This window comes from Herpailurus yagouaroundi, unplaced genomic scaffold, assembly GCF_014898765.1.
Source record: "Herpailurus yagouaroundi ecotype Mexico unplaced genomic scaffold, PumYag 67762, whole genome shotgun sequence".
In the NCBI taxonomy this organism is placed as follows: domain Eukaryota; kingdom Metazoa; phylum Chordata; class Mammalia; order Carnivora; family Felidae; genus Herpailurus; species Herpailurus yagouaroundi.
The window spans coordinates 48843-63880 of record NW_024420557.1 but is presented as its reverse complement, the minus strand read 5'-3'; the positions used below and the strand labels follow the sequence as shown (position 1 = coordinate 63880).

Here is a 15038-nt window from a genome sequence, read left to right as displayed (position 1 = left end):
GTAATAATTATTTAAAAGAAAATAAGATGTACCTTCATGACTCAGGTATATGCACGAAGACACTCATATGCCTAATTTAAAGAAAATATTATTACTTATAACAACTAATATTAATAAAACTAAAATGCTGTTAGAAATATATCAATATTATGAAAATTTTTCAATTCTATCAATTATCTGATAATGTACAAAATATTTTCACAATTTTTTATCATTGTAAAATTTTTTATGATTGCAAAAATATAAAAGAAGCCAAAACAATTTAAGGTAATTGGAAACAGCATAAGTATCCATACAGTGATATTTTACAATGGTGAAACTTTAGAAGCAGCATATGTTTACAATAGTGATAAAAATTGGTTGACACTTTCATGTTATTAAAACAGTGGACTAATATTAAATAGATTTTAAATGATGCATATCACTGGACACCTGGGTGGCTCCGTCAGTTAAGCATTGGACTCTCAGTTTCAGCTCAGGTCATGATTCCACAGTTTGTGAGTTCGAGCTCCACATCGGGCTCCATGCTGACAGTGCAGAGCATGCTTGGGATTCTCTTTCTCTCTCTGACCCTCCCCCGCTTGCTCTCTCTCTCAAAAATAAACTTAAAAAAATGATGCATATCAATAATTATTGAGATACACCTAGGTTCATTTCTAAGAATAAAATAGCTGAGACAATCTGTATATCCCAACACAGAGGTATTTTTAATGTTTGTGCATTTGCAATTATTACACGTGACAAACATGGATATATTTATAAGAAAGAAAATATGGAAGGATATTCTCCAAAATATTAACTTTTGCTACCTCTAATTTGTCTTTATCTTTTTCACTGTGATTTTTTTTATTGTTACATAGTTAATCAAATGTTTTAATATATGATTTGTTCATCTTATAACTATTCAGAAAAGCAGACAGGGAGATCTATCATCTCTTAACTTCCTTACATGATAAGAATTTGTAAAAAGAAACTGGACTAGGTTAAGAGTTAGTGTTGTCCTACCAGTGTCCTAAATGATTCTATTGCTTTTCCGGTCTCCAAAGGCCACGTTCCCACTACTACTGTGTTAGGTATGTTTGTTTTTTACCCTAAGGTCAGATGATACAAGATGATTACACAGATGATTCATTAGTGATTTTTGAATCTGGGTCACCAAGGACTCCGTTTATTAATTTTGTTGCAGATTTGGCAAATAAATATCAAGCTTGAAATTTGAAAATTCTCTCTCAGCAAAATAGTTCAGAACATCAACTCTTCCAAGGCTACTAGGAGTGCCCTTATACTTGCTTTTCTTCTCAATGATTAAAAGCTAAAAAAGACAAATAAAAATAAAAAACTATTTTCTAGGCTTGTGATGGCACTATAGCTATTGTGAGGGAACTGATACAATTGTTTGAAGATAAAAACTCAAGGAAATTATGTATATTCCCAAGCACTATTACTGCAGGAGTGGCCAGATTAGATTCAACCAGTAGTTACCAGAAGTTTCTTGCTGGTTTTCAACATTATATTCGTTTTCAAGTTGGAGCTATAAGAACAGTTGCAGTTAAACAACTTAATAGAAAGAAGCTATGATTAACTCCCAGAGTGTAAGTATTATAAATTCTGTCATTTCAGTTCAATTTTTTTTGAGACTTGGGTCACATTCACCTCTGGTAAATGAATTTCCTGACTGTATAAAATTCAGCAGTGGAAGTTCTAATATGGGTTTTGAACATCATTTTTAGCGTATTTAATCTTGGATAGTGTATAGTCATTGATAGCATTAGTTTAAGCAACAATAAATAAGAGGTCACCTAAGAGTTGCATAATTTGAATGCCATGATGGAAGTGATACATCTCCCAAGCACAAATTCTGGGAACTCAAAATTAAAAACCAATGGCTAAATATGTGCATTCCCAGAAAAACTGGAGACTGAGATGGAATGGGGAAATACAGATCACTGGAGGGAAGATAACTCCAGATAGATAATCCATGTAAAGTGTTTCAGTATATAGCATATAGTAAAGGCTCAATAAATGTAATATACAAGTTATATTATAAAAAAAAAAACACGGGGAGAAATAGGATGAGAATGTGAGAGTTTCATTTTAGACTTTTTATGTCTGGAGTGCATTTGGTTATGTGACTAAAGAGCAATCATTTTTAGAGATAAGGAGTTCAAGAAAATACTCAGAGTATGTGTGTTAAGAAGTATTAAGAACTATTTCAACATAAGACCAGTGAAAAAAGAAATAGAAATTAGAAAGCAAAAAGATGACAGGTAAACATGTAGGTGATATTAAGTTATGAGAGAATGCTGTGAATATTGTGTGGTTGAAAGTACACATTCTACTTAGAAATTTGCTAAACTTTAAAAACAAAAAAAATATGATGGTTTTTGGCATAAATTATTTCATTAGATTCATGAGGACAAAACAGGACTACAGTATATTGATGACTGGAAAATCATTCTGGACAAGGTCATTAAAATAGTTAAAATACATTTATTACTCATTATTAGCCATGTACTTTTTAAGTACCTTGTATACTAACATTTAACTTAGTATGTATACATGAAGGAAAATATTTCCATTCTCTAGATGATAAAACTGAGTCACAGTGAAAGCAAGCCATGCTTGAAGAATATGTTTAATAGTTCAATCTCAATTTTTTTGTAGTTAGTAATATTAGAAACAGTTTTTCGGAATGTACTCCAACCTTAATTAAACAGTTTGAAAACTGAGAAAAATTGTAAGGATTTTTACATGCCTATATATTTTACAACCAACACCTACATATTATCATTCTATACAATATATTTGTCATCAAAACACTTCCTGTATTCTGTACCACAGTGGAAAATGAGTGTGATTTTACACAGAAAATCATGAGAGTCAGGAAAATCAGTAAGGAAGAACTTATTTAAAGAAAACACGTATTTTTTAAATTGTAATACTGGAGCTCAACATATCTGGTAGTGGATGTGGAGAACCTATACAGAGTGAGTCCCAAACTATTTGTGATATATTTGTTCTTTATCACAAGGATCAAACTTGGAAGAAATGCATGATGGTGGTAATGAAAGTTTAAGATTTAGCTTTAGGAATCAGTCTGTGAACAGGGACAAATTGATCTCACAAAGCATTAGCAGTCAAATCTACCTGTAGGGAAAATCAAATCCTAGGTCTAACTAAAATAAGATATAAATTGTGAATAAAATGTAATGATAAGGAAGCACCCACAATATTTTGGAGTGTAATATCGACTTTTCTGATTTTTTTAAATCTCCCATGAAATTACCAAAAATACACAATTGTGGAACTTAGGATACCAATGTATTGATAATATTTGTATATAAAACTTTTTTTAAGTGCATGTGCTTGTTTGCATAGTTTTTTCTTCCATTAATTACCACTCTGTGCATATCGAATATATCTGAATTCTAAATGCAGATTGAAGTCAGAAGTCAATGATGAGAAACCACACAGTAACAACTTTTATCCTACTGGGACTAACTGATGATCCACAACTGAAGATTATGATTTTCATCTTTCTATTTCTCACCTACATGTTGAGTATAACTGGGAACCTGATAATCATCTCCCTTACTTTCATAGATTCTCACCTTAAAAATGCTATGTACTTTTTCCTACAAAATTTCTCCTTCTTAGAAATCTCATTTACCTCTGCTTGTATTCCCAGATATTTGTACAACTTATCAACAGGAGACAAGACAATCACATATGACAACTGTGTCACTCAAATGTTTTTTACTGATCTTTTTGGTGTAACAGAATTTTTTCTCCTTGCCACCATGTCCTATGATCGGTATGTGGCCATCTGCAAACCCCTGCATTATGTGACCATCATGAACAACAGTGTCTGTAGAAGACTCATCGTTTGGTGCTGGACAACTGGCTTCTTGGTCATAATCCCACCGCTCAGCCTGGGCTTAAAGCTGGAATTCTGTGACTCTAATGTTATTGACCATTTTTTCTGTGATGTATCCCCCCTCCTAAAGATATCATGCTCAGAAACATGGCTCATAGAGCAGATGGTCATAGTCTGTGCTGTGTTGACCTTTATTATGACCCTTATATGTGTAGTTCTATCTTACATATACATCATCAAGGCCATTCTACAATTCTCTTCTGCCCACCAAAGAAAAAAGGCATTTTCTACATGTTCTTCCCACATGATTGTGGTCTCCATCACCTATGGAAGTTGCATTTTCATCTATGTTAAGCCTTCAGCAAAGGAATTAGTGGCTAGTAACAAGGGTGTGGTAGTCCTCATTACATCCATTGCTCCTATGCTGAACCCCTTCATTTACACCTTGAGAAACAAGCAAGTAAAACAAGCTCTCAAAGACTCAATCAAGAGAATTGCATTACTCTCAAAGAAGTAATGGAATTTGCTAATGTAGAGAAATCATGTTTTCATAAAAAGTATACTCCTTTAGAGTTTTAAGTCATACCTCTCTTGGCAAGGAAACTATTTTAGGAAGCTCTTTTAAAAAGAAACTATAATACATTTCTAAGAAACAAAAGACAGACCTCACATCTTAACAAGACTTTACAAAACTGCAAACAAAATAAGACAAAATAAGCAGAACCAACAAGTCCATTGCATATTTTGGATAGAGTACTTGTGCTTATTGCCTTTTCCAGTTCTAGCTTTCAAGAGTATTTTTGATGCCAGACACCATTTCAGCCCTGGAGATAGAATAGAAAACCTGAAAATTTCTTGCCCCTAATGCCTTACATTTTAGAAGGGATATGTGACCAGTGCATTAAATAAACTATTCACATCACTGTCAACCTAAAATTGACAGGAGGCAATAGTCAAGCCAAAGGGTGTATTTGGGATCAAAAATTTGCAATTCAAGTACACAGATTTGGGCAGCAACCCAAGTAATATCCCACTAGGCAGCAAAAGTCAGGGGGTTTTAAAACCAAAAAGGGAAGGCTTGTAAAAATTGTCTTCAAAAAATTTTGATTGGTGTTGGCAGCAGAAAACTAATCTTGGCTAAACATAACTGATTGCTAAGGCCATCACTAAGTAAAAATCCATTACTATAGCAAGTTATAAATGTTCTTGCAGAGTCCTTGAAGTATTTAGGGTTTGGCCCTGTTCAGAAGTTCCTGGTTCTACCTGGTGAGGATATGCACATAGCCCACCTGCTTAATGGCCTTTCAGATTCATTTTAAAATGCCTTAACATAAATTACTCCATTTTATTTCACCTGTCACAATTACAAACAACAACAAAAATATCTTTAGGCGGAAAAAAAAAGGAAGCTATGACAAATGTTTGTATCTTAATGTAGAAGCTGAATTATAACATGTAGGCTCCTACAATTTTTAATCCTGAAAGCAATCACAGACTAACAGGTTAATTTGAACTAAAAGTGCTAACAGTTCTTAAAAGACAAGTAAATTTGTAGGGAAAATGGTTATATATCTGCCTCTGTATTTGTTTCTATACCTTTATCTATAAATATATACACTGGATCTTGAGATACTAAAATGATTAGGAAGATTGTGATAACAGGTAAATAACATGAAATGTATCTAAACTAGGCACAGAAATGACTACAACTCAAAGGAAACCTATGAAACCAGTACCTTCATCTATATTAAACAATAAGCACGGAAACAGTGGCCATTAATCAGGGCGTGATAGTTCTCATTGCTTCCTGTATTCGGAACTACTTCCTGAACTCCTTCATTTACACCTTGAGAAACAAGCAAGTATAAAACAAAATTATAATGACATTTCAAGGAACGTGATTGTGATACAGATCAAAAATAAATTTGTATTGATGACACATTGAAACAATATTTTGATATACTTGATTACATAAAAATATACCATTAATTTATTTATAATATGGCTACTAGAAAATTCTGAATTCAATATGTGGCTCACATCACATTTCAACTGGAATGCTTCAGATATTTAAGCAGTGCTGGTTAGTAGTGGACTCAGAATTTAAATTCTGTTAATTAGACCCAAAATTCTGTTTTTGATTCAAGGAAGCCTCACCAGAGAAACACTTTCAGCAAAAAGGTATTTTCAAGAAAATAGGTAACTATGTTCCATAAATTTCACTCACAGTTTTTACAAATTAAGGTTAATGGCCTATCTGAAATTGTTTTTTACAATGGTTTGAGATAGGAAACTATTCTTTTTTTTCCATAAGAATATTAAATAACGATTATTTCTTGAAAAAATTGCCCTTTTCTCCTTGCATTCAGTGACAATTTTGTCATAATCAATCGTTATGTGAGTGAATCTTTTTCAGGTTTCATCATTTTTAACTCCATTGATATGCTTATCTCTGAATCAATAATATAATAATCTGTGTATAGCTTTATAATAAGTTTTCATAGTGAGTAGTGTAATTCAAACTATCTTCTACTTCCTCAAGTTTACCTTGCTCTTATCAACCCTTTGTTTCTCATAAAACTTTACAAACCTTGGCAATTTCCACAATTAAAAAATTCTCTTCAGTGATTTTAAGATTGCTTTGAACCGGTAGGTCAATTTGGGGGAAATTAATATCTTTATAACATTGAGAATTCTAATCCATTAAAATATGGTATAGGCCAGTCCCAATTGTATATTTAATTACTTTCAAAAATACTTCGGTTTTAAGTGTATAGAGGTTTTACACATCATTGACAGAAATATTATTGGCATTTCTGGGGTGCTTGGATGGCTCAGTCAGTTGAGCATCTGACTTCAGCTCAGGTCATGATTCAACAGTTCCTGGGGTCAAGCCCCACATGGGGCTCACACTAACAGTGTGGTGCCTCTTGGGATTCTCTGTCTCTCCTCTCTCCCTGCCCTTCCCCACTCATGTTTTCTCCCTCTCTCAAAAATAAATTTACTTTAAAAAAATAACCAAAAGCTAAATTTTTTAAAAAGGAAATATTACTGGTATTTTGATAGATTCATTCCTCAGTGTTTGATAATATGTGGTTATTTTACATGAATTTTTAAAATTTTTATTTTCTAATTGTTGCTAGTATTAGAGATAACTATTGTTTTTGAATATTGATTTTTGTCTAGCAACCTTCACAAATTTACCTGTAAGGTCTTTTAAATATGTCAACACATAATCAAATCATATGCAAATAATGACAAGTTACTATATTTATTTTTCTTTTCTTTATTGCCTGTCTAGACTCCCTAATACAATGATAAATAGCAATAGAGTGAGTGGACATCCTGTCATATTCATCAACTAAACAGAAAAGTTTTCAATACTCAAAATAATACATGTAGGAATAAATTTAAGCAAGGAGGTGAAAGATCTGTACTCTGAAAACTATAAAACACTGATGGAAGAAAGTGAAGACGACACAAATAAATGGAAAACTATATCATGCTCATAGCTTGGAAAAATATTGTTAAAATGTCCATACTACTCAAAGCAATCTACAGATTAGATGTAATCCCCATTAAAATACCAATGGCATTTTTCAGAACTAGAACCAAGAATCCTAAAATTTGTATGGAACCACAAAAGCCCCCAAGTAGCCAAAGCAATCTTGACAAAAAAAAAGGAAGAAAGAACGACCAAAGCTGGAGGTATCAAACGCCCTGATTTCAAACTATATTACAAAGTTCTAATAATCAAAATAAGGTGGTACTGGCATGAAAACAGACACAAAGATCAATGGAATACAATAGAAAGCCCAGAAATAAACCCACACACATGGCTAATCAATCTATGACAAAGAGGCAAAAATATACTAGGGAAAAGATAGTGTTCATTAAATGGTGTTGGGAAAACTAGAGAGCATGTGCCAAAAAAAAAAGAAAAAGAAAAAAGAAACTTGACCACTATCTTACACCAATTCCAAAACTAAATGCAAAATGGATTTAAGACTTAAATGTAAGACGTAAAATCATGCAACTCCTAGAGGAAAACTCCTGATATTGGTCTCAGCAACATTTCTGGGGGGGAGACCAGTCTTCTCAGGCAATAGCAACAAAAACTGTAATAAACAAATGGGATTACATCAAACTAAAAAGCTTCTGCATGGTGACGGAAACCATCAACAAAACAAAAAGGCAACCTACTGAATGGGAGAAAATATTTGCAAACCATACATCTGATAAGGGGGTAATATCTAAAATATATAAAAAACTTACACAACTTAATATCAAAAAAAATAACCCTGTCAAAAAATGGACAGAGAACTTGAATAGACATTTTTCCAAAGACATACAGATGGCCAAAGACACATGCTCAACTTCACCAATTATCAGGGAAATGCAAACCAAAACCACATGAGATTATTACCTCATACCACTCAGGTTGCCTATCATTATCAAAAAGACAAAAAGTAACAACTATTTGTGAGAATGTAGAGAAAAGGGAATTCTTGTACACTGTTGGTGGAAATGTAAATTGGTCCGGCTGCTTTGGAAAACAGTATGCAGGTTCCTCAAAATATTAAAAATACAACTACCACAGATTCAGCAATTTTCCTTCTGGTTATTTATCTGAAGAAAACAAAAACACCAATTTAAAGAAACAAATGCTGCACCCCTATGTTTACTGCAGCATTATTTACAACAACCAAGACATGGAAGCAAGCTAAGTGTTCATCTATACAATTATTATATACACATATTCACTTAATATATATTATATACATTGTAAATAATATCTATAATGGAATATTAGCCAGCCATGAAAAAGAATGAAATCTTGCCATTTGTGACAACATAGATGGACCTAGAGGGTATTATAAAACAGGAAGTAAGAAAGACAGAGGAAGACAAATACTGTATGATTTCACTTGTATGTGAAATCTAAAAAACAAAATAAATGGGGGTGCCTGGGTGGCTCGATCGGTTAAGCATCCAAATCTTGTTTTGGCTTGGGTCATGATCTTGCAGAGAGGGGATCAAGCCCTACATTGGGCTCCTCACTGAACATGGAGCCTTCTTGGGATTCTCTTTCTCTCTCTCCCTCTGCCCCTCTCCCCCACTCACGTGCTCTTTCTCTCTGTAAAATAAAAATAATAAATAAATAAAAAACAAAATAAATGAACAAAAAACCAAAACAGACTAACAGATATAGGAAACTATTGTTTACTATAGGGGCAGGGAGTTGGGTGACAGGTGAAATGGGTGAAGGAAATTAAGAGGTACAAATTTCCAGTAATACAATAAGTCATGGGAATGTAATGTACAGCATAGGGAATATAGCCAATAATATTGTAATAAATTTGTATGGTAGCTAGACTTATCATGGGTATCATTTTATATGTGTAAGAATATTGAATCACTATGATATATATCTGAAAATAACAGGATATTGTATGTCAATTATACTTCAATAAAAAAATAAATAACATGTTTTCTAGATCCCCTTCATCAAACAAACTTTGTTTCCGTTCCTACTTTGCTGAGAATACTTAATAACGAATGAGAACTGCAGTTTATCAAATATTTTTCCTGTATTGAGATGACCTTATTTTTCCCTTTTATTCCACTAATGTGGTAGATTATATTTATTTTCAATGGTTAAGCCAACCTAAAATTTCTGTAACAAATCTCACATTATGGTTATATGTATCCTTTCCTGTATAATACTCTATTTAACTTGATAATTTATATTTAAGGATTTTTCTGATTATTATGAAATAAAATCAACCTGTAATTTAACTTCTTGCAAAATCCCTTCCAATTTTGGCATGAAAGTTATAGTGCCCCCATAACCAAGTTGAGCATTATCCTTCCTCTTACTTTTCTCTGTACTGGTTTATAGAAAATAAGTATAATTTTTTCTTTAATTTTTTGGAATAATTTACTACTGAAGCCATTTGGCCCTGAATTTTCTTTGTGAGAATATTACTAATTATGGATTCAATAATTTTGCCTTATATTGGAATATTCATATTTTTTTCCTGTCTCATGTTTTCAGTTGTTTTAACAGAAATTAATAGGTTTATTTTATGTAAACTATTTTATTGGCCTAATGTTCTTTATGATGTACTTAATTATTCTTTTAATAATTGTTACATTTATTGATGTTCCTGTTTTTCACTGTGACTTTGGATAATTGCCATTTTTTACTCTTTCCCTTCTTGACTATACCTACAAGAAGTTTGTCTTTTTTAAAAAAAACCATTTTGTAGTTGTGTTTGTCTTATATTTATTCTCTATATAACTGATCTAAAGTATTATTATGTTTCCCTTCTGTTTATTTTGTTTTAGTTTGTTCTTCTTGGGGTCTCTTAAAATGAATGCTTAGGTCACTGGTTTTTCAATATATTAAATTTTCTAAATTATTTATTTAAAATAAAATTTCCCTAATAAAAAAAATAAAAAATAAAAAAATAAAAAATAAAAATAAAAAAATAAAATAAAATAAAATTTCCCTCTAAACAATGCTCTTGCTACATTGCACAAAATTTTTTTTAATTTTTTTTAACGTTTATTCATTTTTGAGAGACAGAGACAGAGTATAAGCAGTGGGGGGGCGGGGGGGGTTGCAGAGAGAGAGGAAGACACAGAATCCGAAGCAGGCTCCAGGCTCTGAGCTGTCAGCACAGAGCCCCTTGCGGGGCTCAAGCCCACAAACCGCGAGATCATGACCTGAGCTGAAGTTGGCCGCCTAACCGACTGAGCCACCCAGGCACCCCATATTGCACAAATTTTGATATGTAATATATTATTGTAAGATGAAAGAAAATTTACCATTACAATCCACATCTCAAGAAATTACTAGAGCATATACTATAAGTTTTTTTTTTTAAGTGCACAGGATTAATACAAGGAAATACTATGCAAAATGAAAAGCAGTAGTGAATGAGCAAAACAGGTGTGTATTGTGATAATAAAGTATACGTATCTTGGGGCACCTGGGTGGCTCAACTTGTTAAGTGTCCAACTCGATTTTGGCTCAAGTCATGATCTCACAGTTCATGAACTCAAGCCCAGCCTCCAGTTCGGCAATGAGCATCTAGCCTGCTTGAGATTCTCTCTCCCTTTCTCTCTGCCCCTCCCCCACTGACACATGTGCTCTCCTTCTCCCTTTCAGAATAAACTTTTTAAAAAAGTATTTTGATGTAAAAACTATATATGATGACATGAACAATTAAGTTTATTGTGAAAAGAAAATATATCTTTACATGAATTAAAAGAAAACTATCTTGGGGCGCCTGGGTGGCGCAGTCGGTTAAGCGTCCGACTTCAGCCAGGTCACGATCTCGCGATCCGTGAGTTCGAGCCCCGCGTCAGGCTCTGGGCTGATGGCTCAGAGCCTGGAGCCTGTTTCCGATTCTGTGTCTCCCTCTCTCTCTGCTCCTCCCCCGTTCATGCTCTGTCTCTCTCTGTCCCAAAAATAAATAAACGTTGAAAAAAAAATTTTTTTTTTAAAAAACTATCTTTACATGAATCTACATACGATCACATCTAAAGAAGTGCCGAAACGTGAAGATGGAAATAGTATTCTTATTTTTTGAATATTCATATATATATAGTTCCTTAAAATACTAAAAAGAATTAGTTGTTTTGTGTTTTCTAATATTTTCCTGTTTTATCCTTTTTAATGATTGAGAAAATTTGATTAATGGAATAGAGTTGTGATCTTCATCTTCTATACATTTTAGGGAAGAAATTCAGGAAAAGAAGCCTACTTCTTGACTATCTGGTTTTTTACTGTTGTTATGTTGACCTTTGCCTGTTGCTATTGTTGTTTGTATCTCTGAGGACACTGCCCTCACTGCTGCATCTTTTAGGATTTTTGCCCAAATTCATTACAAAGGCTAATTAGTGATGTTTGATCGTGGGTCACCAAGGACTCAGTTGTGTACTACTTAGTTTGAAGTTTAGCAAATAAATCAAATACAAATTTTAATACTGTAAAAGCCTCTTATCCTTTCCAGAGAAGTCATAATAACAATGACTTCAAAGCAAGTGGGGGGAATATCTTAACATTTTACTCTCAACCAAGAGAGAGCTAGACAATATTTCCTAGGCATAAAGGGGACCAAAATTCTTAGTCTGAAAATCTTCTCAGTGTGTTGAAAATGAAAAAACCCAAGGAGTTCTAAGCCTTCCCAAAGCATCAGAGTAAGTAGAGTCATAAGCTGAGAACCAAGTAAATTCCACAGAAACCTTTTCTAATAGATCCTCTTCATCAAAGTAGCCTTTAGGACTCATTGTTAAGTAACAAACTGAAGCTATTATTAACTCTCAGAGGGTAAGTAAAATGGCCATTTAATTTACTTTCATCTTTGATAAATCTGCATGTCACTTTTCTGAGAAGCAAATGACGTGGTTTACCAAAATCAGATGTAATATTTGAATTATTATATAAAGACCCACAGATCTTTCTGACATATATTTTTAATGCTGCTTTTTGTAGTTTACATAAAGGTAATATGCGGTGAAGTTATCTCTGCCACACACTCATTTTGCTCTTTAAAGAGAAACTGTATGTCTACATTAAAATCACTGATATGACAATTTATACAATAATACTGACAAAGTTAGTTATCCTAGCACTTTTTTGAAGTACAAAAGTCTTTGAAAGATGAAAACTACTTTCTTAAACCTTGACTCTTAAAAACAGCATTAAGAAATGGAATAAATGAAAAAATATTTTGGAACAAGAGCTACTACCTGGAGGGTGCAAGGAAGAGTATGTTACCATGTAAAGCTTTAGGAGACACTGGAGTGAGAAATAATGGATTAAGGACATTAGGAAGGCTAAAAAGAGTATCTTTTCACTTAATTATTTATTGTAGCTATTATAGTGTGTCCCTTCAGTTCCTAGGAATATCAAATCTCTTCAAAAAAAAAGTCAAAGTCATCTCTTCTTTCCAATGACAGGGACAGTAAACCTTGAGGTTTAATTGTGGAAAGTGGACATACAGTGAGGATGATTCTGCCCGAATCTCTGGAGAAAGTAAATATTTTATGGAACAAATGACAGTCAATCACAACACAAGTTGATTGATTTTTACCAGGATATTGAAAAGCATATTGCTTTCTATTCATTTTTATAAGAAATACTCAAAACCTGGAGATACCAGCTCAAAACTAATATATATATATATATGTGTGTGTGTGTGTGTGTGTGTGTGTGTGTGTGTGTGTGTGTGTGTATGTAAAACAATATGTGTATATATATATATGTAAAACAAAGTTTGATAGCTGAGGAAAAACTATAGAACTATGAAGCCAATGCAAACATTAGAGTTTTTAAACTCCAGTTTTAAAATATGAAAATATGCACTAAAGAGACATAAATGGAAAATTTAGGGGGAGAAATCTTTATCTGCAGAAGAATGAAAGTCTTAAATGGAAGCTGAAGGGGTGAATATTTCATGGCGTAAACTGTATAAATTAAGACCCAATGGCACCACAGCTTTTATAAAATAAAAGTGGCAATAATCTTGAAAAAAAAAGCTTTTGATGCAATGTAGTAATTTTAGCATGGATATAATTAAACAGTCACAGAGTGAGTTGAAGGAAACTAATACAAAGTTTATAGATGATACCTTGGTAAAAAAGCTGCTTTTCACAAACATTTTAACCTTTGTAGAAAACAAAGAGATACATAAGAGTGTTGGAAATTTATTTAAAATTTGTGGTACATTCATAAAGCTATTGAAATATAGGTAAATTTTTGAAATAACTTACAAAAATGAAGAGGTATTTAAAATTTGGAGTTACACAAATAAAATAGATTGAAATTAAATAGAATTAAATTAAGTGCATTTATATCATATAAATGTAAAAATATTTATAATATATTTTAATATAAAAAGTTTGTGAAAATTATTCAAATATGTAAATTCCTTGACCTCCAGTTTCAATATCTTATTGACAGATTCTTCAAGAAAGCAAAACAGATACCAAGAAAAATACAACTATTTATCTGTTTGACAGCTAAAGCAAGGAAGAGATGTCAGTTAATAGTTTGGCCAGCATGGAAGGTAATAACATAAACAAAGAGATGACAGTTTCATGGTATGCATGACTTCATCAAAAAAAAAAAAAAAAAAAAACTCCAATTAAAAAAAAAACTCCTCAATGTTAAATACTAGGACATATAAAATTTACAAGATGAAACCCAAATATGACAGAAGATAGCTTTGAATATGTAGCCAAATGATAAGATATATATGTATTTAAGAGGCGCCTGGGTGGCGCAGTCGTTAAGCGTCCAACTTCAGCCAGGTCACGATCTCGCGGTCCGTGAGTTCGAGCCCCGCGTCGGGCTCTGGGCTGATGGCTCAGAGCCTGGAGCCTGTTTCCGATTCTATGTCTCCCTCTCTCTCTGCCCCTCCCCCGTTCATGCTCTGTCTCTCTCTGTCCCAAAAATAAATAAAAAACGTTGAAAAAAATTAAAAATATATATATATATATGTATTTATACAACAATGTCTCACCATTGACTATAAATCTAGGATTGTTAGTTTTGATAGCTATCCCATTAAAAAGACAACAACCCCAGGCCAGGGTACCTGAGTGGCTCAGTGCGTTAAGCATCCAACTTCAGCTCAGGGCATGATCTTGTGGTTGGTGAGTTTGACTCCAGCATCAGGCTCTGTGCTGACAGCTCAGAGCCTGGAGCCTGCTTCAGATTCCATGTCTCCCTTTCTCTCTGCCCTTCCCCAACTCACACTCTGTCTCTCAAAAATAAACAAACATTTTAAAAATCTGGAAAAAAAGACAACAGTCCCTGACTTCAACAAACTTACTTTCTCACCATAAGTGCTAAGATGGAAGTAACAATTATGTGTTATGCGAGCACAAATAAGGGTCAATTAACACAGTTTAGAAGACTTCTCAGTAGAAGTGATGCTGCAAGTGAAAATCACAAATAAATAGTTGAACCTGGGTAGTTTTAGAGGCTGGGAAGTAAAGACATAGTATAGAAGGAGAAAGGTGGGGAGTGGAGGGTAGATAGATAATCAACGTAAAGTGCTTATCACAAGACCTATCACATAGTAAATTCTCAGTAAATATAATCTATTCTTACGATAAGGAATGTGGAGAAAGATGAGTTACA

At 33.2% G+C, this 15038-nt stretch overlaps 1 protein-coding gene across 1 annotated transcript; it reads left to right on the top strand.

Moving 5' to 3' along the window:
* Positions 1-3455: 3455 nt before the first annotated feature.
* Positions 3456-4394, top strand: LOC121025878 (olfactory receptor 6C2-like). Its single transcript, XM_040468634.1, has one exon. The coding sequence runs from the start codon at positions 3456-3458 to the stop codon at positions 4392-4394; it is 939 nt and encodes a 312-aa protein (XP_040324568.1).
* The last annotated feature ends 10644 nt before the right edge of the window (positions 4395-15038 follow it).